This window comes from Takifugu flavidus, chromosome 6 (assembly GCF_003711565.1).
Source record: "Takifugu flavidus isolate HTHZ2018 chromosome 6, ASM371156v2, whole genome shotgun sequence".
Classification (NCBI taxonomy): Eukaryota; Metazoa; Chordata; class Actinopteri; order Tetraodontiformes; family Tetraodontidae; genus Takifugu; species Takifugu flavidus.
This window is the reverse complement of record NC_079525.1, coordinates 2351073-2376461: the sequence shown is the minus strand read 5'-3', so window position 1 is coordinate 2376461 and position 25389 is coordinate 2351073. Positions and strand designations below refer to the sequence as shown.

Here is a 25389-nt window from a genome sequence, read left to right as displayed (position 1 = left end):
ACTGTGCAATACCTGAAAATCTCAAAGTAATCCAGACATTCACACCTGTGAGGTTTTATTACCTGATATGATTCAGGATTAAAGAGATATGTGAAATTTGCTGATTTGTCACATGGTTTATTGGACACTTGGAGCGCTCCGTGTGTCACCAAGTGATAATATCACCAATGTTCTAAACAAACAATGACTCAAAAACACAGAGGCGAGATCACACAGTGCTGCTCTCAGATAATTAACAGACAATCCTGCTTATTATGTTGACACACACATTAATTGATGTTTCCATAAGGAGAGCGGGTTTTCACATAGTCTGCAGAGAACATTACTTCAGTGGCTGCTACGCTACATTTACTGCTGTTGTTTGCCAAGCTGTGAGCTTGGGAGAAATATGGGATATACCATATAGGCAGTTTGGAAGCTGAACTTTTTATTGCCAAGCTCATACGATGTGACTGACAGATTTAGGTTGGTCACGTAGTTTTGGCTCTGGATATCCAAAATAATTTTTTTTTAAAAGCTTCCAACAGCAGTTTTTTTTTTTTTTTTTTTAGAACTATTAGTATGTGATTCTTGTCCCTTTGAATATGTTTTATTCTTACCCACATGTATTATTATTAGTATTATTATTATTATGCACTTCTCTTGTTTGACCAGCAAGTGGCGCTTCAGCTCCTGAACAACAAGATTTTTTTCTTCTCTGTCTGTCTGTCTGTCTGTCTGTCTGTCTGTCTGTCTGTCTGTCTGTCTGTCTGTCTGTCTGTCTGTCTGTCTGTCTGTCTGTCTGTCTGTCTGTCTGTCTGTCTGTCTGTCTGTCTGTCTGTCTGTCTGTCTGTGTGTGTGTGTGTTGCCATTTTGTCTCACCTAATATGTCTGATTGATTACACGTCTGTCGGGTTAGTTTTATTTATCTGACCCCGGTTTGTCTCATAAAGTTTTCTGCCCTCAAGCCCAGTAAAAAAAAAAGTAGAAGAAACCTCAGGAAGAGGAACTAAATGGAGGAATGGACAGATGTGCGGTAGCTTTGTGTGCAGAATAGCGCCCCCTTTAAATATTATATGAACCCCTCAGAGATGGAGGAGTGGGCACGACCTCCCGTGATGAGGGTCAGAGTGAGCGGGAAAGAATTCAAACCCTCTGGACTAAACTGCCTCCATCATCTGCGAATAGTTCTGCCCTTCTGGACGTTCTCCGTCTGTTTGGCACACTGGAGCCGTTCATTCACCTTTGACCTCTGGTCCCCAAAACACAGACCGCAGGGGACAATTTAGATAAAAGTTCAAGTCAAACACAAAAATCAGCTTTGTGTTGCTCTGTGCTGCTGTCTGGAACATGGCAGGACTGGCCAGATCATCATCATCCTCATCCTCATCCTCATCATCCTCATCATCATCACGGCAGCTGCTGTTGTTCTTGTGTGTCAGCATCACCTCCTGTTGCCTCGGCGCTCACAGTAAAGGACGGCGTCATGATCAGGGAACGCCACTGGCTTTGCACCTTTCCTGGCCTTGGCTGATCATTGTTTGACCTGTGCGAGCGTGCACAGAGCGTGCACGGTCCAGATAATCAGCCAGGGTGAAACTGGCGGGAACTGGATTTACAGAGGAGATGAAACTGGAGGTGCAATTTAACGAAGTTTCCAAAAAGTACTCAAATTATAGCAAAAGAAGGAGAGAAAATCCTATTTTCCGCTCCTCCACAGTTATAATAAACCATACATACATTCATGTCCTTCACATTTCAACCATCTTTGACTGTATTAATCATATTTGAATTCTTACAGCAGAAATTAGGATCTGAACAAGCTCTCTCTGTTTTTGCATCTCTCTCTTCCTCTCCCTCTGCTCTTCCTCTCTCTCTCTCTCTGCTCTTCCTTCCTCCCTTCCTCTGCTCTTCCTCTCTCTCTCTGCTCTTCCTCTCTCTCTCTCTGCTCTTCCTCTCTCTCTCTGCTCTTCCTCTCTCTCTTGCTCTCCTCTCTCTCTCTCTCTGCTCTTCTCTCTCTCTCTGCTCTTCCTCTGCAGGCCTGCTGCAGAGAGAGGCTGCGTGACGTCACTGAGGGCTGGAGCGGCTCCTCGCTGTTTGGAGCGCAAAAAAAAAAAAAATAAATAAAAAAAATGGGAGGAAGACCGCCAGGTGAGTGAGACGCACGTTTCTATCCTTTTTAAAACCCCACACTCCGCCGAGTGCACGTCTGCGTGCATGAAATCCACGGACGCGGCCGCTGCTGCTCCCGTGCAACCAACGTTTATGCAGCGTCGGAAAAGAAAGAGGGAGAGGAAGGGGGGAAAAAAAAACGCCGACGAGGAAGGGGGGCCGGAGCTGCTGGAAAAACAGCAGGGAAAGCGTGTGCATGCCAGGCTGTCACCCTTTGCCCAGGAGGGCGCGCGGCCGCTGCAAAACGGCGTCGGGAAAGAACGCGTGACCGTCGGCGGTGGCGTGTGTGCAGCTGCGGGGTGTCACGGCGGTCCCGCTCGTCCACACCCACATGATGAGCTGCCTCGATTGATCCATGTGCAGTGCAGATATGAGGATCCTCGGCGTGACGTGCCGGTGTTTACTGTCACATCGTTAGGAGGTTGAATCGGCTTTCTAGGCCGACCGGAGGCTTCTGGGGGACCCGCTTGGCCTGATTGCACCTTGATTGCAGAATTTAGATTAGAGTTCAAGTTCAGCGTGTCGTGAAGCAGCTGCAGCGTCGAGTTCTAGCATCGTTTTAGCATCAAATATGTCTAGAAACATCATCACACACATTCCTATTAGATTGTAGCCTCCAGACTGTGATCCCACCTGTCTGTAGGTAGTTTTCCAATGCCTGACTAAAGTGACAAAATATTGGTTGAGTATTGCTGAGATTTTTTATTTATTTATCAGCTCTTAAATACAGAACTTTATGTGCTCCCATTCTGGATTTGTGTCCTGCTGAGTTTTCAATCTCCACCACAGAAATAGGATCAGACCAGATTGCAACGCCTCTCTAAATTCCCCCCAAACCCCCCCTCTTAACGTTCATTTCTTTCCCATATTACGCAGGAGGAAGGCAGAAAATGTCAGAAATATAATACAACGTCTCCAAATCTCTTGAAATTCTGAAACATCAGTGTCAGTGAACACATCACGTCACTTAGGGTTTGCAACATCAAAGCCTATTTATGCCCAACAAAATGTATATTGCTATAAATAAAACACCATCTTCATTGAGTCTTCACACAGGCAATTAGCAGGTAATTTAAGCATTAGCAAAACACAACACTGCTTATTTCTTTTTACCCACTTCGGGCTTGTTATCAGAGTTTAGACGCCACTTGTAAGCGTCTGTTCTCTCGTAAACGTTTTCCCTGAACTCATCATTCATTTATAACTCTGTCTTGTCTTAGTTCCGGTGTGTGTGCACAGCGAGGTTTAGACAGCAGTGGGTCATTACTTGTAGTACTTTGACCAGCCATGACACACAGGTCACAGGTCAGGTCCATGATTCCCGCTGCACAACAAGCTTTTCTGACACCTGCTTGCTGGCTGTGGGCGATCGGTGATACATTTAGAGATATTTCCTATAGGACAATGCAGAATCAAGATTGTCCTTATTTGAAATGGTGCCATTAGGCACCAAATGTCCACCTCATCTCCAAAGTGAGACTTTACGGTGGAAAAGGAGGACCTTGGAGGCAAAGTCGGAGTGCTGCCTCAAATCCCCGAGGATCTTTACAGCACCATCTCCTCGGAGACGTCCTCTTCTTATTCTTTACTATTGTTTTGGCTGGTAATGTATGTGCATAAGAAGCTAACCCGATTAACTTTGATGAAAGGCTTGAGTGGATGTGAGGAATATGGCAGCACCCTGTACAGGCAGTGCTAGCATGTTACACATGTTAATGCTGCTAAATGCTACGTTAACACTTGTTTAATGACTTACTGAAGGGTTGTGTTGCCTTCTGTAAAACTATAAATTGATCCCCAGATTGTTACTGTCAGCATTGTATTGTGTAGCGTTTATGTTAGCATTGTTGGCACTCACAGTGGTCACAGCAGGAACCTTTGCTTTTAATGTTCATCGTCGATCTACTTGAGGATAATTGTTTTCCGAGAACAGCAGTTCGGATCAATAACAGACGGTGGCAACTCCGTCCATCTGACTCGGTCTTGCAGCCCTGACTTGGGACCGACGCAGATTCAGCTGTGCAACATTAGCTTTCCCTAGTTTTTTAGTCTCACCAGGTGTTTTTTTATTTGCCATGATGTCCATGAACTATCCTCAAAATTCCCATAATTCAACGTGCATGTTAAGTGGTGCCAAATATGGTACACAGCTACAACCCAGTATGTTTCCAAGAGGGGAATTTTTTGGTTGAATTGTTAGCCACGGTGCTCCAAGGGTCCATAGAAGAGGCTCCTATGTGCGTAAATTACTGCGTAAATTAGACAAAGCAGATTATGCCCTGCCAAAAGTGGGCGTGGCCTGCTGGGTTTGTGTTTTGTTGTGTAATTGTGTCCACATCAGGAAAGACCTGCCGAGACTGGCCATGTTTCGGCCCATGTTGGCCCCCAAGTGACATCTTTCACCTGGTTTTCACACATGCAGATCAAGACAGGGACAGGCTCTCCGCTAAGTGCTTTTTTTCTTCTTGCCTCTGCGGGAGTATAAAAGCAGGAGCAGCTTTACACAGTCTCGTGTTAGCTTACTGTAAAAGACAGATGGGGGACAACGGTGTAACCGTGTCTCATGCTGACATGCTCATGTGGCAGCCTATTGTGGAAGGCATTTAGATCTTTGACTAAAGCTCCTATTTCCGCTGTAAAGCTCCTCCCAGGGAAGATACCGTGACTCCACAGGGTTCCACGTTGGCTGCTTACAGTCCGTTTTTCTTTATTTACTTGGAGGTGTGCGTTTATGATGGGAACAGCGTAGGCGTGCAGGAGCGCAGTTATCACATGAGGAATATCAGCATGCAGGGAATACGGCTCCATTGTTGGAGCGTAGGTTGATGCTCATGTCACACCTCGCGAGCTGTTGGAGCTCAGTGCTGCGAGACTCATTCTCCTCCTCGCACATCTGAGCAAAGTAAATATTTATCAGCGAGCACAGGTACTCGAGAGAAAAATGTACCTGGGAGATGGAACCGCAGGGCTGGAATTGAGTCAGAAGTGTGAGAGTTGGAGTGATTTTCTGTTGATGGTAGCAGCTGTGACCGGTGTTTTCCTTCCTGAATCCTCACACCATTCTCTAAATCACGCTGCAGGTGTGGGCGGGGCTTCGTCGTGGGCTTTAGAGAAAAATAGGAAGCAGCCCTGGTTTTCCTCCCACAGAGAGCTTTTCTTTATCTGGTGGAAGACTTTTCTCCTCCAGAAACCTCAGAAGCGGGCAGAGTGGTGGAAGACAGCAGGTGTCGTGAGCTCCATCAGCTCAGAGGAGGGATAAAAACAGGTGTTTGTGGGTCCGGAGCTCTCGTCGAGGGCGGAACGTCGAGAAAAACTTGCAGGGGCGTTTTTTGGATCCCTGTGCCAGTGAGAAGGCGTGTAAATAAATGTGGCCTACTGGGTTCTGCATGGCAGAGCAGCAGCACGAAACCTGAGTGCTCGCTGGTCTGTGACTGTGATCAGTTGTATCTGTTGCAGAGGGTTGATATGGGGGAGCCAGGTCACAGCCTAGCCTAGCTAGCTAACATAACCTAGCTAGCACAAGGCATTTTTACATGGAAAGGAAAACTACAGCTGGATCTGAATCAACAACACCTCTTGGGTATTATGAATACCATTTTTAAAAGAAGCTGAATGCCGTCTTTGCGTCTCTGGGTGACGCGTATGTCAACAATTTAATCCCCAAACAATGACTCTCTTTCCTGCAGTCTCAGGTTTGTCCATTCCCTTCGCAGTTTCCCCATTTGGTCGTTTCAGGCAGCTCGGACGGCCTGTTGCCGGCTCTGTTGTGACTCTCTGCGAGCTCCTCCTCCTTTAATAAGTAGCTACATCTTGCCAGGACACTCCCTGGTCCAGCCTCACTATTCACGTCTAATAATAGACGTCTCAGTGACTTCGGGGGATTTGCAGCGTTTAAGCCCTCGGTGAAGAATGCGCCGTGATTACTGATCACACCACCGATGCCGCCGCTCCTCTACTAATGACAGCTATAGGAGGCTCTGAAACTCAAAGTAAATCACATGAGTGGACGCTTTATCCTTGGCATCCAGCCACATAATGTTAGTAAAAAAGGCTCAAAAGAACAGGTACACATCAAAGACCGTTTAAAACAATAGAAGAAGAGAATAAACACCATTATGTTGCAACTGTTTTTATTAATACCTTCAGATAACAAAGCTTTTGTTTCCTTTTCTGTTGCCAGGACCTCAGGATGGCGAGTGGTGAAGTGCAACGTCCGGTTGAACGTCGCCGCTATGCTCGGTCATGTGACCGAGCTTGACGCCGCCAGACGCTGGATCCCTCTTGCTGCTTTGCCGTAGTCTCTGCTGTGTCCACCATGAGAAGATCCAACAGGTTTCTCACCTCTCTGCCCTCATACTGGCACCGCTGCTGTGCCGCGTGAGCGCCCCCACCCCCCCCACCGGCAGTTACTGCGCGGCATGGCCTCTCTGGACCTGCCGTACCGCTGTCCTCGCTGCGGGGAGCACAAACGCTTCCGAAGCCTCTCGTCCTTGCGCGCCCACTTGGAGTACAACCACACGTACGAGACCCTTTACGTCCTGTCCAAATCCAACAGCGTGTGCGATGCCGCTGCTCTGCTGCCTCTAGTGGCGGAGGGAGCGTTGCTCGCGCCCGCCAACAACAACGACCCCTTCGAGCCCCTCAGGCCGTCGGCTTTAAAGGAGCACCGCTTTCCTTGCCGCGAGCTTCCCTGTGCCGACGACTTGAGCCTCACCCCGGCTAACTCCAACACTGCAGCCAGGTACCTTCCAAATGTGGAGTTTCCCCTGGGGGAGATTTTTATGAAGAAAGCAATGACATCCGCAGACCCGGGCTCCCATGGTAACCCCAGCACAGCCGTGGCAGTGGCGGCGAACGTAGCGGCCAGTGCGGTGGAGGCGGCGTACGAGGAAGGCCTGGCCCGGCTGAAGGCTCGAGCGTTCGAGCGGCTGGAGCTGGACGAAAGGCTGGAGAAGCTGTCCGAAGAGGTAAATAGAGTCAAAGTGTTCTTTTTTTTTTCCGTTCCAGGTGAAGTTCGGGGCAGCTGATGTGGTTTTTGTCGCACAGGTGGAGCAGAAAATAGCAGCGCGTGTGGGTCGTCTGCAGGCGGAGCTGGAGAGGAAGAGCTCTGAGCTGGAGCGGGCCAAGCAGGAGAGCGAGCGGCTGAGCCAGGAGAAGCAGGACCTGGAGGACAAAGCCTCGGAGCTGTCCCGGCAGGTGGACGTGTCCGTGGAGATGCTCGCGAACCTCAAACAGGACCTGGTCAACAAGGAGGCGGAGCTTAACCACAAACAGCAGTGAGTAAAAACGGCGCGTCGGTCGATTGCGTCCTCGTGTTGGTGTGATTTCCCCTCACCAGATGTGGTCAGCATCCGTCCTGTTGCTTCCTGCTTAGCAGCTCGGTCTGAGGGCGGGGTGGGCCAGGAGATGCGCTGCCCCTCTGACGTGGGCTCCTCCACCGGGCTGCTTCATTAAGCGGATTAAACTCGTAGTTGGCGATTCCTGGCTCCCAATCAGACGGGCACCACTGGGAACTCTCCCACAGTGCACTGGCAGAGACAGCGGGCGTTGTTTTAAATGAATTTTATATATTTTTTATTTAAATGAATCCCAAAGACTTGTGTTTTTGCTCCACGTATTTATGCTATTTTTAGCCTGTTAGGAAAGATAAAAGGCTGTTCCTTCCCAAAGAGTCTCTGCTTGGGGATTCATTCCCTCAGAAATAGTAAAAACATCAACACACTCTTCCTGCTCCTCTAAGTTCAGCTTGTTTCCAAGTATTTAGAGTCATCAAACACGTACATAAAGGACCTAAACAAGGAGGCTCTTCGACGTCTTTGGACTGTTCGCAGTTAGCAGCACTAGAAAAAGCTTCCCATCATGCTTTGCTCTAGTGCTGGAGAATCTGTGGATATCAGTATATGTTTCAGTCCCTCTGCTCGTCCAGTCTTCATTAGTCGGGCGATTTTCACATGAATTTGCATAAAATGCACGTTCAACTTTTGGCCTGGTGTTTTATTTTGAAAATCCTCACCAGGATCCTGATCGGGCTCTCAGTTGTAGTCACAGATTCTCGTTGAAGAGCATCATCTGCACGCAGCGTCTCCTGCACTTCGCCGGCCTTGAGAACACCGAGCCTGTTTAGGACGCACTGTTCCCAACATCTAACAGAGCTCTGTCTTTTCGGGCATCATGACCAGTCGATTTAATCAGTGGGTGGGAGCTGCCGCACAGGAGCTTTGTCAACTCACCCTGCTATGTTGCAAAGGTTAGCTGCCGTCACGTTAGCCAAACTTGGCAGCGTCGGGCTGGGAAGGTCACCCCCGACCGCACTCCTGAAAATCCCTGTCTGGCTCTGGGACTGCGCCTCTTTCCTCCCCTTAAAGACAGACACACACTTCTTTTTTTCCTCTGTCTGTGTCAGTCTGGGGAGGAGCTGGCAGTCGAACAGTACGTTCATTTAGACTCCAACCCCCCGAGTCATTCCGAGGTGGAAAAAGACCGTCACAGTGGATGAATGTTCAGCAAGGTTGATGACCGAAGCGCTTGACAGCTTGTTGGATAAAACTGAGCTGCCTGAAGGAATTATGATCACACACTTTTTTAATATCGAAATTACTTTGACAACTCTGGCGAGGCGGCCCTCATCAACCCTGCTACCATATGCTAAAGATGTGAATCAACGGATCCCATTGCTAGCATCACTGCAGACGTAAGCACTTGAAGTATCAGACGCAAAACTAGGCATTATAAGTACATACGGACGCCTCCGGTTCAGCCGGTCTCCATTAGCGTCACAGCACGACGTTTTATAGCTGAAGTTCATTCACAAACGTGGCGCTCGACATTCCGGTGCAGCAGTCGGCGCGGATAACCGTCGCTCAGTCGTGGTAATTAAGCAGTTGAACAGCATCTGGAATAAGTGAGAGCAGATGGTGTCGCCGCAAACCGAGGGACGGTCGTCTCCGCCGTTGGAACGGGCAGCTGAACCGGTGTGAAACTCATTAAGGCACATTTTGTGTTTCCATGCTAATATCTCTCCAGCTGCCATAATCTGTGTGAAGACAGCAGGACTGGTGTAAGACCGTCACTGTTGCTGGTGGCGGCACCGTGTTCAGGCCGCGGTTTGGTCGCGGTTTTCACTGTCAGGGGAAAAAGAAGCAGCGCGGCGGCTAAAAACATGGCTAAATAATCGATAAGAGGCTATTAAAACGTCGTTAATGACACAACTTGATGACACTCTTCACAGTTCAGAGGCAAAGCCAAAGAAACTTACTGAAATCTAACCTGAAATTAGCAAATATTGTTTAATAGTTAGTTGTCAGCCGCCCACTAATAAACACTTCCTTTGTCAAGTTTGATTGTGTGAAAAAGATGGTTATTATGGTAATTTTGCAGCCGTACGCCTGCTTTTTAGACAGGTGAAACAGCAATTGTCAGGTTTTTAGCCCCACAGAGGCAACAGGCCTCATGAACGCACACCCACACACACATTTCTGCGTTCCTATCTTTGTGAGGACACAGGTGAGCACGCACGCGCACATAAATACTAGTAAGAAGAACTCAAATGCTGCAGCTTTTATGTACAAAAACACTACAAAAACGACCCTTTCATTTCCCCAAAATGGGTCAGGGACGCCAACGATTCCCTTCGATGGGACGTTTCCTTTCCTGGTTCCTGGTTCCTGGTTCCTGGTTTACAGTGACACGGATCCTACGTCCACGTTCCTACCACCTTCATGTGTTGCGTGTTTTTGTGGTTTTGCATGCTCCAAAATTCACTTTTGTCCTATAAATTGAAACCTCTGTTCCAAATATTTTGCTTTCATTGCATTTTAAATGAAGAGAGACATTAACGTTATTATTACGTCGTGTGTGCTAGACGGCCATGACTGCATGGGGCTGTGATACGTCCAAATGTGACATTATTTCATTGTTCGATCCGGGTGCTGGACTTCAGCGGCTGGTGTTCAGCTTTGTCTTCCTCACACTGGCCTGTGACAGGAGGCTGACCAGCGTTTTCCATTAGCGGGATCCTTTCAGACGGTCGGTCCTCGTCGATAATGTCGGCCACAACAAGGTGTGACTGTGATTCTGGAGGGCTGAGGCCTGTAGTAGCCTTGGACCTTTACTGAGCTGTGATATTTACCCCAGTGGATCAAAAGGTTCCCATTTGGACCTCCAAAATTCAAAAAGAGGCCACTATCATTTTTATTCAGTGGTGTCGGAGGGACTTGGTTTTATTGTCTTAATGTGGCCGTTGCCTTTGATGTCTAAATTTAGCAGCGTGTGTGTCGCACTGGAGCTGACACCTTCAACGCTGCCCCCCCCCCCCGCCACGGGCAGCATCTGGGGTAAATGTGCAGATTTGTTTCATCACCTTGAGGCTTTATGTCTGTGGTGTGACGGTGACTCACACAGTGAGCGCGAGGTGTGTGTGTGTGTGTGTGTGTGTGTGTCTGCGCGCGTGCGTGTGTGTGATTGTGCGTGTTGAAATCAGGACTGACAGCCGGAAGTCGCGGCCCGTCTCCGCTACGCCGCTCCCCCGACCCTCCGGTGCTTCCTGCTTCCCCAGTTTGTCGTCTCTTCCTCCGATGTTGCTCCAGCTTCGCTCCACCCTCATAATCTTGCCCCCCCCCACCACCTCTTCCCCCTTGCCCACCCCTCCTCGTCCCGGTCTTTGAATCAATTCTCGGCGAGGCTGCCAGGCGGTCTGGGGCGGCCGCGCGTCGCGTCCTCACGCAGTTAAAGAGGTTGGAAGGTTTTCAAGATGGCTGCCCTCATGGGATCCCTCTCCTATAACAACAATGTTCAGCACTTCCTGCAACAAATTACAGATGCATTATCACTCATATGGAAAGACGACACTGCCCCAAGTACGCACAGAACCGGCCTCGTTCAGCAACGCCGGCGCTGGAAGCTGACGCCACGTGATTCGTGAGGATTCCTTGTTCCAGCTGCTTGTTCGTAGGATAAATGATGCACAGCTTCAGTGGTTGCATCCAAACTCATGATACTTGGCTTATTTACACGTGCGCTGTCGTGAGATGTAGAAGGACCCTCAGCGACACCCTCATCCTCCCATCAACCGCTGTGTGTGACCTCAAATTTCAACTGATCAAGGAATAAAGGCGGGAATGCTTAGAAACGGGGGTTGGATCATCGATGGTTCAGATGTGTGATGTGATTAACGTGACTGCCCTGCCGGCACCTTTAGCGACTCGCTGCTGATGTTTTTATCGCCCACAAATGACCATTTTTGTTTCAGCCCTACTGACGACCGTCTCCCCTCCGGTCCCGGTGGGCTGTTTTATAAACCAATAAAGTTCTGCAAACATACTGGCGCCCTCAATTATTCCCATTACAAAACGCTAATGGGATGTTAGCAATGCTAACAGAGGCAGTGGAGACTTTATCAGCTAAAACATCAGATCTGATCTGTCCTTCAAATGAAGACTCCGATTCTGGACAGACTTTCAGAGCTGCGTGTTCAAGGCCCGCTTGGGTTCTTTCTTTTTCCAGGTTTCCGGCTGAAGATTGGCTTTTAACTACGCTTTCATTTCCCCCCTAGTCAGCCATTAATTTGCCCAAATGTTGATGTAATCTTTCCCGAGGACGAGAGACGCTAACCACATCGGCCCAGATGCCAGATTATTTTTATCTCGTCATTATTTTCGGAGGATCCCCTCTCAGTGCCTGGCGATGGAGAGTTCGTTGTCTAATGGTTAGCAGACTTTTACATCCGCTGACTGGAAGAGCTAAACGGGAATGTTCCCTGGATTATTGGCCTGGATTATTTAATGAGGGTAAACCGGTTTAAACTGGAGTGAGGCTGATTTTATGTCCCGTCTGAGGCCTCCAGGGGCCTCATTTGTCAGAAACCTTTTGTGAATGACAGGAAGAGTTCCTGAATGTCATCAGGACAAATCCATCATCTTCCATCACTGAGAGAGTATTACTGGATGTTTATCAGGAGCTTTTGTCTCATTCTAGCAGAGATCCAGGAACTTGTGACGTCACTGGAAGTCGTATTTGGTCCGACTGCTCCCTGCGGTTGTGATCAGACGACACAATGACTGCAGCAGATGGGGACCCTGAATAACTCCACGGTTTGACTCTGACACTTTTTACTGGATGTGTCTTTGTTCCCGGACAGAAGCCGGCTTCTGAAGGACAGCAGTTTGAACAGAAGCAGAACTTATTAAGCAACAAAAACCACAACCTTCATTTGTGGACTTAATATAATGGCGCCTATCTGCTTGTGTTCAGCTGAAAGCTCCGTATTTTGGGAATTCTGGGCTTGCGATGCCTTTAATATTGATTGAAAACATAACTAACATTTTTCTTTAATTGTGTTTCAGTTTGTAGCTGAATTTTGCTTCATGTGGCTGATTTTATACAATAAAGCCAAACAAAGTAATGGCAACCAAAAGATAAATGTAAAAACTCCGGTCCGCATTAGAATTTCAAGGATTTTCTCTCGTCTCTCCACCGTTTGTTTGCAGGGAGGTCGCCCAGATCGACCAGTTCCTCCAGGAGACGGCGGCGCGCGAGGCCAACGCCAAAGTGCGGCTGCAGCAGTTCATCGAGGAGCTGCTGGACCGGGCGGACCGAGCCGAGAAGCAGCTGCAGATCATCACCAGCTGTGGGACCACGCCCAACGGCAGCCTGGGCCACTGCAGCCTCCAGGCCTCCAAGGGCAACGGGTGCCAGGTTCGGCTCCCGCCTCTGATCCCCGGCTGCACTCTTGGGCTCTTTGGATCCCGAAATTGCATGATAATGGAACAGATCACATCAGCTAGCCTCTAAATCGGTTTATTTTACCCAATTTTTACCGCCTTCTTAGCACAAACAGTCGAATTCCAGTTTCTGAAAAAAAGAAAAGCGATATTATACCATAAACAGATGGCCGAATGTGCGTGGGCATTCAAATAAGGCACCATTGTGCCGCCTGTGATGTTTGCACATGTGTTGCTAACTGGGATATTTCTCTCTTAGTGAAAGTGACACACCGGCGTTGCTTGGCAGCCTGCAGCTCCTGTTGCATCTCAGATTTGTCAGCGTGGTTATTTTTTATTTTTTATTTTTTTAACCGCACATCGTGCGAGGCTGAAATTTAAAAAGCAGAGTCTTGTTATTCAGTTCTCCAACTGATCAGCCAACAGCCGCTGGAACAAGAGGCGACTTGTTTCATGGCGCTGATCCGGGTGCTGCCATAGAAACCGAGTCTGCCTTGGATGCAATATGGAATTCATTTAGTTGGGGGAAGCTGTTTCGTGTTGCTCGTTATTCGGGTTAGGGTCTGTGAGGGGCTGCTCCCATCACTGTGAGGATGGTGGGATGGATCCGACGAGTGGGATCAGGGATCTTTCCCTTTTTTCCACGTTTGGAGTTCTTACACCTGTGACTAAGCCTTATGGCAGCACTGGCTGGTTGGCTCCTTCTTTCACCGTCAAGGGAAGCCCAGAAATGACACCTAACCCATCCGCACACGCCGGTGACCTCACTGCCACGGCGTTGGCGGGGTTGCCCTCGTCTCCAAGGCACCGCGCGGATATTTTAGGAGAGAAGGCGCGTCTGACTGGCTTCCTGCTCTCTGTCAGCTTTCTCACCGCGTTTGATTGCTTCCATTTCCGGGAATATTGTCCAACCCCCCTTCCCCGCACACACACACACCCCACCCCCAACTACAGGGCCTTTTTCCAGGCTGGGCGCCATCTATGGATGGTGGAAACCTGCTCAGGGAGGGAAAGAGAGGAAGGGACAGCGTCAGTGGCTGTGCATGTTTTACCTCTGAGGAACATTGCCAGACTGGTACACAGAGTTCCACCTGGCATCAACACACACACACACACACACACACACACACACACACACACACACACACACACACACACACACACAAATCAATGCACCGGCAGCTTTGGGGGATGTTCTCAGGCGAGTAGAGAGCTCAAGTATCGGGCTACACAACCACATCTAAAAAAAGATCTGGAATATTGCTTCGGTCTCATTTGTATGCAGAACAAGGGCTTCGTGTGAACCTTTTTAACAAAAAGAACTGAGGCTGTAGTTGATAATGTAAAGGCTTGACCCGCTACATGAGAGCAGCATGTTAAATCTGCTGTTTTATTTTAGCTTATTGCCAAAATGGTGACAGCAAAAGCGCTAATGAGGGAGGGTGAAGGCTCGTTTTACCTCGATCCCACAGATGCATCCAGGCGGCCCCAATGTGACATGATTCTAATGTGGGATGTATATATATACTGTATAGGGGTTTTCTGCTGCTGTTTAATTTCCTTGTCCTTTACCACGGGCTCTTCAGGAGTAGAAATACCAGTTGCAGTTGAGACCAATGAGCCCAGTCTGAACAATGTCCACGACTGATTTTCTTTATTTTCCTCTAATTTGCATGTTTCCAGAGAAACTCCAGCCTCTCTGGGAGCACGCGCGGCATCTACCAAGTGTCTGAGCGCCACTCCTCCCCCAGCACCGGGTACGTCTGCACATCTTAATATGCTTTAACCGCGATGTGAGAGCCCACTAACTCAACCAGGGTTGACACAAAGACGTGTATTTTACTTTCCAGGATATTGTCTCTGTCCATTAGTCTGGTTTTAAAGAAACACTTGTGGAGCTTTGTGGGACTTGTTGCCGCCCGCTGGATTTATTTGATCTCATGAGAACGGCGACAGCCGGTCTGACAGTTCTGTGTGAATGCAACTGAATTTCTGGCCCCGAAGCTTTTAAATACAATCAAGTGTTCTTGCTGCCACGGGCCTTTTGTTCCCTTCGTCAACACCGGGTAAACTGCTGAAGAGTGGAAGTGCTGCGGTGACAACCTGTTAACTCCCATCTGCTCTCCCGCCCTTGACGTAAAACTTAAAAATCAGTAACACTTGCAGTGAGAATTACTCAAATTCCCGGTTCTCCTGAACAATTGAATTGGTCCGTTTGAGTGGCGCTGTAGTGAGTGGCAGGGGTGCATCTGCAGGCTATTGCCTCATTACTTATTTATACAGCACGCCACAAGCATGCTTTTCCCCCTTGGAGTCATGCTCCAGGCTGCACTGACCAGCAGAAGAGGTGAAGAGCAGGGTAGACGTCTCCCTGCATGAGGTGCCACTGAGGTATTTCTGTGCCGGAGATCTCAGGCACACGGGCGCGTCATGATGCTCTGACTAACCCGACTGTCATCCCCAGCTGGTATGCGAACGTGCTTCCTAAAAACGACGTCACGCGCAAACCTGTCAGGCCTTCCCTGCTGAAACGGCGATGGCACCAGACGCACAAACGCGCTCCATCCAATCTGCCATCTGGTTATTAATATCCGTTCATCTGGGACGAGCTGTAGTAGAAAAAAAGTCGTTGCGAGCTGAAGTGTGCATCAGTTCGGTGGGTAAAGCGTCACCGGAGTTATTAGGTCGTAGGCTGATCCGGTTAAAATGTTGGAATCAGAGGAATTCAGTGTTGTTTAGCTTCTGAAAGCGACCAAAATGCCGTATTTTGTGAGCGGTGGCCACTGCTTATTTCTTCTACTGACTGGGGAGGTTATTTTGAGGACTGCAGCAAGTGTGTATGCAGGCACAAAAGCTGCTCTAGTTCTACTGTAACTCCTCTGACTGTAGTAAATCATCCAGTGGAATATCTGTGCTTATGTTTGGTTTCAGAACCCGTCGTGCAAATTGCTGGGATCATGGAGGATGATATACAGTTGCCCTTTGCAACCACACAATTAATGCTGTTCCTTTTCTTTACATTGAATTTTGAAAAATTAACCATAAATAGGCGCTTTATTAATAATTTATTAATTTAATTTTCGGCTAGCAATCACAAAGCATGGAACCGTAAAAAAACAAAACAGAGGTGCGTTTTCTGGTGTAAATAAAATTTCAACCGCTAGGTGGAGACATTGTTCCGCTATTGAGCTTTCGTTATTCTTCCTGTAGCGCTATACTTTATTGATTAGCGGGGATATATTTATATTTAAACCTGTCTATAATCAGAAAATCAGCTAGTTTTGCAACAGCATACCCAGATACTACAACAGTTCCCGAGTGTAATCCAGTTTTAGACTCTTATAGAATCTTATAAACAGTAAAAAGAGGAGAGCAAAACATATTTCATAATCAATAAATTTAATTGTGCATCAGTGTACAAACATGATCAGCCTTTTATCTGTTTCTCTCATGTTTTGTTGCAGAGCATCAAGGCGTATCAAGTCGGTCTCGCAGGGCTCTGGTGGTTACGACAGTGACAGCATGGAGATGCATCCCATGGAGGAATGTCCCGAGGCTCAGTACTACCACATGCAGTGTCGACTGGGCGAGGGGGGTTACGAGCGCTCCCCTGGATGTGGCGGAGGGGGATCGAGGAACTGGGGTCTCCGCAAACAAGCCATCCAGAACTGGCATCGCCGACCGTACAGGAACAGCACTGAGGGCGAGGAAGGAGACATGTCAGATGTGGCCTCGAGGACCACTGAGTCTGAAGTGGATATGTGGGAACAGGAAAGGAGAGCCGTGGCTGAGGTGCAGCAGTCCGCTCCTCCTTATGCTCACCACAGCAGGGCAGGATATCGTCCTAATGCAGGTACAAGTCCTCTAAAAAAAACAACACACTTTGGTCTAACAGCCGCCTCAGACACACAGGAGCGGTACCTAAGGTGCTAAAATGAGTCCCTTGAGAGCACCCACGAATAAGAGCAACACCCAGGAGATGACAGAAAAATATTATATTGATTAATGTAGTGAAATAATGCTTTGAGACAAAAACAATTCAGATGAGCATTTGAGCAACTCTAGTTTCAAGCAGTTGCTACTACATTTCCCAGAAGTCATGTGGTCTTGGGTCATGGCCCTGTCAGGTGTACATCTTTTACAGATTCCAGGTGATGATGGTGATTTTACCGTCAAATGAACTCTTTAAGATCAGCTCAATCATGCTGCATTTAGGGTGCGTTCAAGTTCCCCGTAAGAAGCATCCACCTGAATGTAAGGATTAAAACATTTTCTAGCAGAACAGCTCATTAAAATAGCTGCACTTGCTGTTTTTGACTTCCCGTTTCTGTATTTTATTGCGGTGTAAATGGTGACAACTGTCATCCTGTTGTCGAGATGAGCGCTCTGCTGTATCGTCTGTCAGTGCTGAGATACACTCGCGTTCAGGCCGTCATGGCTGCACAGATTGTGCATCTTGCTGTTAACTTCCTGCGATGTGTTCTACTCAACACTGCTGCTCTCCATTTCTGTCCACCTGCTGTTGAGCTGTTTGGGATTTTTTTGTAAATTCAATAACAGGTGGACTCATGCACTCTGGGAAAAATGAAACTAGGTTTGAGCTCTGTGACAAATTCCTCTGACCTGTGATGGCTGGCTCATTAAAAAAAAAAATTGCACTCAACACTTTAGTGGCGTTATTCTGCTCTGACGCATTTTTCCGTATTGAGACTTTCTGCCAGGTTTCATCAGATGGTATGCATCTACAAACGGACTGTTTTTTTTTCCCCTCAGCGTGCGACACATGACTTGGCTTCTTTAGTTCATTTGGCAGTTTTGAGTGTAGGTGGTGTGAGCGAGAAACAAGGAGGGGTGACTGAGGGTGTGAGGACTGCTTCATAGCCCTGATGGCTTCAAGAGAAATGCCCTCTGAGGCTAAAGATGGGATGAGTCAATGAGAAGAAATGTTACTTGAGCTAGGTTGCGACAAATGGCGTCAACGATGGCAGCATAGAAGGAAAAGATTTGGTGAAGTTTGGCGCCACCGTGTGGGAGAATTTCGGTACTGCTCAAAATTAATTTGACTGGAACGACTTTATTTATCCCATAGGGCAATTCTGTTCATCAATCTACCAATGACCTTGCAAAATTCCATGTATACACATAGAGGTGCATATATTTACAATGTCATAGGAAGCACAACCCCCCCCCCCACACACACACACACACACACACACAACTCTCACTCAGGAGAGTATCAGAAAGTTTGATTTGATTCCCTTTCCCAGGTCGCCCTGATGGAGTCTACAATAAGCCCTGCCGCCACGAAAAGAGCCCGTCCAAATCCAGCGAGGTGATCAGTCCAGAGATCCTGAAGATGCGTGCGGCTCTCTTCTGTATCTTCACGTACCTGGACACCAAAACTCTGCTGAGAGCTGCCGAGGTCTGCCGTGACTGGAGGTTTGTGGCCCGTCACCCGGCCGTGTGGACCAGAGTGCTGCTGGAAAACGCCCGTATCTCTTCCAAGGTGCGTGAGGAACCGGAGGTTTCTGCGCGCCGCGGCATCATTTCAGCAAAGCGAAGGTCTTCTCTGATCTCCGTCTCTTTTTTCTCTCAGTTCCTGAGCACCCTGTCCCAGTGGTGCACTCAGACACACTCCCTCATCCTGCAGAACCTCAAGCCCAGACAGCGGGGAAAGAAGGAAAACAAGGAGGATTATGTGAAAAGCACACGGTAAGAGAAACATCAGAGAGAAGGGAAATAATATCTGGCCTGTTTGGGATTCTTTTTAGTTCCTGAAGCCTTCGGTATTTAAAACAAGTGTTTTTTGAAGGACTTTACCTATTTTGGGTTGTCCTCCTTTCATGTTTGGATCTAAGTGGCTGCCTGGAGGAAGGCTTGGAGGCCATGCTGAAGGCCACAGGAAGTAACCTGCTGATCCTTAAGATCTCCCACTGCCCCAACCTGCTGACTGATCGCTCGCTCTGGTTGGCCAGCTGCTACTGCCGCGCTCTGCAGGCGGTGACCTACAGGTAAACCGCTGCAGCTCCCGTGTGTCTCTGTTCGTGGACTGTCCAGACGTGGATCAAATCTATTGCAATTGTGCTTCAGAAGCGCCACCGACCCTGTTGGTCAGGAGGTCATCTGGGCCCTTGGAGCAGGTTGTAGAGACATAATCTCCCTACAGGTGGCGCCCTTGCATCCCTGGTAATTGCCAGATTGTTTTAAAAATCAATCTTTTGGTTATGATGTAACTCCTGTGGGTCGCTAACATTTGCCGGTCTCGTTTCGTCCCATTCAGCCAGCAACCTGCCCGTTTCAGTAACCGATGCCTGCAGACGATCGGAAGATGTTGGCCACACCTCCGCGCTCTCGGTGTGGGCGGGGCTGGATGTGGCATTCAGGGCCTGGCCTCTTTAGGTAAACCTCGTAGATTAGTTGCACGCAGGTATTCGTTATTCCACTTTATTGAGACCTCATACGTGCTTTTTTTCCTGGTGGCCATGTTGACGGCAACCAGACGCCAGATGATTTGCGTCTGTTCGATCCCAACGGTACCGCACGCTCAGTCCACCTCTGCTTTTATTTACTCCCCCTTTTTCTGCCGCAGCGAGGAACTGCATGCGCCTGCAGGTGCTGGAGTTGGACCACGTGAGTGAGATCAACCAGGAGGTGGCAGCAGAGGTTTGCAGAGAGGGCTTGAAAGGCCTGGAGATGTTTGTCCTCACCTCAACCCCAGTCACCCCTAAAGCCCTGCTCCACTTTAACAGTGAGTACAGACGCTTCAGGATTATTTTAACCCACGAGCAAGAGGAAACTGTCCCTTCTCTTTTCTGGTTGTGGCTTTACGTCGGATGTATGTATGAACTGATACTGGGATCTTCCTCCCACTCGTGTAGGCGTGTGCCGGAATCTGAAGTCCATCGTGGTTCAGATCGGTATAGAGGACTACTTTGAAGATCCCAGCAGCCCCGAGGCCAGAAAACTGTTTGATGAGATGGTCAACAAGCTGCAGGTATCTGCAAACTAAAGCCAAAACACCAACAAGTGCCCACCGTTACACAACAGTGTAATACACACACACAAAAAAAGATTTTTACATGTTCTCCGTGGCCACAGTCCTGTGGAGACCTTGCTAACGGAAATCCTGCCGTTTTATTTCTGTCTTTTGTGTTTCCGAAGGTGCATCTATGCGCCACACGATCGCATACCGTTTTAACCGTGACTCAGCCTTTGAAATCCCAGTCATGACTGGCTGCGGACGCCCTGGTGGAGAAGCCCAGGTCACCGAGGCAGCGAAATCCCCCGATTTTATTTATGTCGTCTTTATGAGTCACTTTCAGCATGTTGTGCTCATCGCAGCCGTTGCGTAAGCGCTTCAAAGCTGGCAGCAGGAACATCGCCGGATTATTTTTATCAAATGGGCAAAGTTCTCCTGTTGCATTTAAGCATCCCTTTGGATCGACACCTTCTACAGAGGTGGAGCCATAACAGATGCGCCTGAGCGGTGTTAATATACACACAGGTCTGCTGTTAGCGGAGACAACACACTCACTGGGGGCGTGGGGGACAGGAGGCTGCCAGCTATCGATGATTCTGACATCCTCTCCTCGTTTCAGGCTCTGAAGAAGAGGCCCGGGTTCTCCAAGATCCTCCACGTGAAAAGCGACAGCCTCTGCTAACATCTTGTGCGCCCAGTCTCCACCGGTCGGTGCGTGTCAGTCAAAAAGAGACGGCCATTTTCGAGGCAACGTGCTGAGGGTCACCAGGAGAGACACCAGATCGCCATAACTAACCACGGTACAATGTTGAGTGTGCGTGTGTGTGTGTGCGTACATGCTGGGCTAACACAAGCTTCAAACAGAAAATAATTCAGCCTTCCAAGGACAGGGAATGTGTCGTTCCCTCATGAACATTCAAGAGGCGCTAAATACACATATAACCCATGAATGACCACATTTTCCGATACTTGACGTCTGCAGCGAAACTCTCCCCTTCCTCGCCGCTCCGCTCTCAGATGTCTTTTGCCTTCTGTGTAAAAACTGGTGGTGTCGTCGCACAGAGGCCGAGCCCTTTCTTCAAAACACCCGGAGACGGGCGACAGCGCTGTGCTCCATCATGTGCATCCGTTTAGCCTTGACACGTGTTTGAAGCCGCCTCAGCACGTGGACAGGCGCCCGCGCCACGCCGCGTATACATCTCCACAGGTTCAGCGTCGAGGATCTTTACGCATGACTGAACTGTTGATCACATGATGAAAAACCTTCACGTGCCGACCGTGACCGGCAGATGAGATGGAGGGCAGAACTCAAATGCAAGCCTGGACCCGTTTGGTAGCCGTCGTGTCCGCAATGATTGATCCACAATGCATTTCTTTTCTTACAAAAAGAAGACGAAGAAAAAAGAAAAGCAAAAACAACCGGTGCCAATTCTGTCTGCCATCATTCCAGTATGTGTTTTCTCCAATGTGCCATTAATGAAGGAAGAGGGACAGTGTGATATTAATCAAAAAAAAAATAATCCAACAAACAAATGCTTACATGTGTTACAGTGTTCATATACATCTTAGGTAAATTTCATATCCTACTATCCACAACAGTGCCATTCTTCACAGGTGTGCTTGTCACAGGTTGTGATGCTGAAAGACGCCCCACGTGTTTTCCAGACGTGTCCTCTGGCTCCCTCTGCTGCTTGTTCGGTGCAATTACACATCCGGCAGACGCGAGTGGACTCAACATATCAACATTTATTACTGGGTAGTTATCAAAGCATTAGGGGCGTATTGATTAACATTAGTTAATGCATTGCAAGTCGTTAATGATGTGTCATCTAATCAGTCTTTTTGACATCGTTCACCCTGTGGATGTACAATTAGACTACACTCTGCGCACATACAGTGAGAGGTTTAAGTAACTGGCGGTGGCTTTCTCTTTCAGTTATTTTCAGGGTTTGTACATCTATAGGGTTAAACCGCAGCAGCACATGACATGACATAATTGCGTAAGAGCACTGCATATGCATTACATAACCTGCACATGCATACAGCCCAGATTCAGGTGTTAATGGCTATTTAAGTTTAACAGATTCCTGGTCTAGAGTCCAGCAGATATAAAAATCATGACACTCATGTTCTATTACGTTTATGTCTGTCTGTTCCGCCGAAGGATCTTGGTGATAACTTGACACAGTAATAATTCTAACATTTACTAATGTTAATAAATGCACCATCACATCTGCTTGCTCTTTAGTAACTAGTTAGACATTTTGGTGTTTGTAATTCAGCGTCAGGTATAGGAAAGTGTTGAAGTACATGTATCAGTACTGTGTCGTAACCACACCCGGGTTACAAGCATACCTGTTATGAAATGTTCTGGAGGGACCTTTGCAGGAGCCAACTTATAGTTCACCTTTGCTTCAGGCGTCTTGTTGGGAGAATTCGAGGAGAAAGTTTATCTGGAAATCGACCAAAAGTCAGGACTTCTTCTGCTACTGCTGCATTTTACTCTCTTTTTCTCCGTTTCTCTTTCTTCTCGAGTCCCTGGACATTACAAGTGCAATATTAGAGGACTGGAGTTTCCTCTTTTCCAGTGTGCTGGGTTTCGGAGCACAAAAGTAAAATGCACAACACATTTGGATCTGGATAATCGGTGCAGGCGAGGACCACAAATCTTTGCCGGCTCCAGTTTGTCTTTATTTCCTTATTTTCTTTGTGATTGTAAATATCTTTGCACTTTTGAGTTGTCGGTTCGGAAGGAATTTCACGGTGTCACCTCGGGATCTGGGAATCAGGGTTTCAATTGTCTGGATCAGTTCATTGAAGATCATCATTATGTTTTAAGCAGCCGCTGTGTCGGAGAATGAGGGGGGAAAAAATGACTTTAAAAAGCTGCTGCTGTCCCTGAATGCACCAGAGCCGAGTGACATCAGTTGAGAATGATTGTGGGTGTGCACACGTTCCAAGCCCGTATTTGGTTTGCGGATGTCTTCACGTGCTTCCAGGCCTGGATGCTACTGTTGCTGTAAACGATCGAGTGTGTTCTTCGACCAGGGGAAGCGTGAAAGTGACACAATAGAGAAAACACAAAGCACTTGTTGATTTATGAGTTTTAGACAATCCCACCTTTGCTATCGGCTAACCTGTACATAGTGTTTGTAGGAAAAAGGGGGAGGAAAAACACGAAAAAACACGACTGGTTTGATGTTGTATAGGTGGTACTTAAGGGTGGCAAAGGTCCGAGCTTACAGGGCTGCATTCTGTGAGCATTTTCTCTCCAAAGTTGATCGAAAGATAAATATAGAGAATTATATTATGTATAACAGTAGTGTTGAAAATGCCGTTGTGTATTAGATACTTTATATTAAATGTGCATCAGAGTCATATACTGTAGAGATGGAAATTATTATGGAGAAGATTAAGATAATTCAGCTATTTATTTCTATAAAAAAGAGCTATGTGTATAATGTTGGCATGTTTGTGTTTGAGCATCAATCATTAAGTTGCCTTTAACTGTTCTGCTACTGTGACCAGAAAATAATTAGATGTTTATGGAGCTTCGATTGCCTGCAGGTTACTACTGTTTCTCTTTATTTGATCTCGTCTATTGTTGCACTGGTGAGAAGAAGAAAAAACAAAAAAGCTTTCTCTGATGTTTAATATAAAAGTGTTTTTAATATTTAGCTACTCCTCAGTAAAATACGATGCACCCCCCCCCTCCCTCCCCCCCCCTTCCCCTCCCCGCCCCTTCCCCACACCCGGACACTTTTGTGGGATCTGCTGGGGTCTGGGACGACCCCGGTGTCTGTCTGAGCCTGGCAGCAGTTTGGGGTGTCGTGGTGTGAAGCTGTCTAATCTACATGTTGGGATTTGTTCATGAAACACACACACACACACCCACACACACACACATATATCTATCTTCTGAACAGAACCACAGTTGGTCTCTACGTGAAAGTGCTTTTCAAAGGTTTATTACCAGTATGACGCCACGCTCACGCTTGTCTTTGTTTGGCGCCCGCGCCACAGTGCATTTGCTTTACTGTGATACTGGACCTGAGCACGTGGAGCCCGCCAGCTCTGAAAACAGCAGGTCAAAGGTGCCAACAACAACAAACCCGCTGCCCGGCCCGGCCCGGCCCGGCCGCGTTCAGCCTGACTCAAGGTCAGATGGTCTTTAATTTAGCACTTTGGTTTTCACCCAGAGAACGAAGATTCCCTCTTTGGCACCAAAAATGATAATTATTTACTATATTTAAGTGCAACTTTTTGCATCCGTTGTTTCAATTTGGCCACAGCTTTGTTTATCTCTGCAAGAAGACCACAAATCATCTCTGGGCGAACCCTCTCTTTAAACCCCAGACGCCTCCCCTGTAACACGTATTTAGCATTTTACACCATGTTTTGCTATTTTACTTTCATCTCTGTGCAACTGCATCCCGTCGTGAGCGTCCTCGGACCTCTCCGTACATTTTTACGTATGAATGATTGTACTCTGCCTATTCATCTGAATAGTACTTTACACATTACCTCAACACTTATCTGGCAATTAAGTGTGTTTTTTGTATGTTCTTTTTGGTTTGTTTGTTTGTTTTTTTCGCCGTTCACATCGCAGTTGTTGTTCCATGATTTTCACTGGCGTTGCTGCGACAACAGCACGGATCCCGTTGCCGAAATGACTTTCCCCAGAAGATGACCAGCCTTCTATGATGACTGCAAGAAATGGAAATGTTTTACTACTCATTTTCGCACATTTGTTGTCATCAATAAAACTGCTTTAAATTACATTTGTGTCACCTTTCGATTGCTTTTTTAAAAAAAACAAACAAAACAAACAACCTGATGAATGTGGAGAAATTTTTCTATCATTCAATTGTGTGATGATGTAATATTTATATAGCGATTATGTAATTAAACCGAGATCCTCGGCAGCATTTGAAGCAATAAACTGCAGGAAACTGTTTGGTGTCGGAATTAATAGATAATATTTGTTCTGGTGTCTTATCAGTGGCGTCCCTTTATCGGTGTTATTCTGTTGATCCCACAGCTGTTGTCTCTGCTGGTTTCAGGCTGTTATTGGTATCCATGAACCAGACGCCACGATGATTCATGTCACCAATTGGCCACCAGGAGTCGCTGTTTACACTTATAATCCGACCTTTACAGTAAAGTAAAGATCTCGCAATGACTCTAAAATCCTGTCTGGACATTATCGTTTGGTTGTTTCCTCGTGTTTGTGTTGCATCTGTCATCGGGTTAATACTGTAGACAAACCCTATACTGCTCCCTGACAAACGTTATACTGCAAAGGCAGTCTGATCTCTATAAAAGTCAGCCACTTTACAGCATCCTAATTAAACACCAAGTCCCAAGCCTTCTAAGTTTCACTTAAGAGCTGTATACAGATGAGAAACATCATAGTAAATGAAGATGTTGACTCATATCATCAATGTTAGAACTTTGTTACACCTTTATTTCCTGTTTTAAAAAATGATGTCACGGTTTAGAAAATAATTAAATAATCCAATTTGACTTCCTGTGCAAACG

At 47.4% G+C, this 25389-nt stretch overlaps 1 protein-coding gene and 1 long non-coding RNA gene across 3 annotated transcripts; one reads left to right on the top strand and one right to left on the bottom strand.

The window, feature by feature from the left end:
• Nucleotides 1-1984: 1984 nt before the first annotated feature.
• On the top strand, nt 1985-24629 carry fbxo41 (F-box protein 41). Of its 2 annotated transcripts, none has more exons than XM_057035325.1 (14): nt 1985-2130; nt 6332-7118; nt 7198-7427; nt 12636-12843; nt 14553-14626; nt 16334-16722; nt 18137-18375; nt 18466-18581; nt 18728-18880; nt 18960-19055; nt 19150-19268; nt 19459-19617; nt 19748-19863; nt 20468-24629. In XM_057035325.1, exons 2-14 carry the CDS (start codon nt 6570-6572, stop codon nt 20528-20530), a joined length of 2511 nt encoding a protein of 836 aa, XP_056891305.1. In that variant the 5' UTR covers nt 1985-2130; nt 6332-6569; the 3' UTR covers nt 20531-24629. The 2 variants fall into 2 exon arrangements, with proteins under 2 accessions (XP_056891305.1, XP_056891306.1); XM_057035326.1 differs by lacking the exon at nt 1985-2130 and adding an exon at nt 6040-6215.
• LOC130527136 (uncharacterized) lies at nt 6265-8516 on the bottom strand. Its single transcript, XR_008950939.1, has 2 exons — nt 8165-8516; nt 6265-7679 (listed from the first exon to the last, which is right to left on the bottom strand). It is a non-coding gene; the product is annotated as an uncharacterized LOC130527136 (long non-coding RNA).
• Nucleotides 24630-25389: the final 760 nt, after the last annotated feature.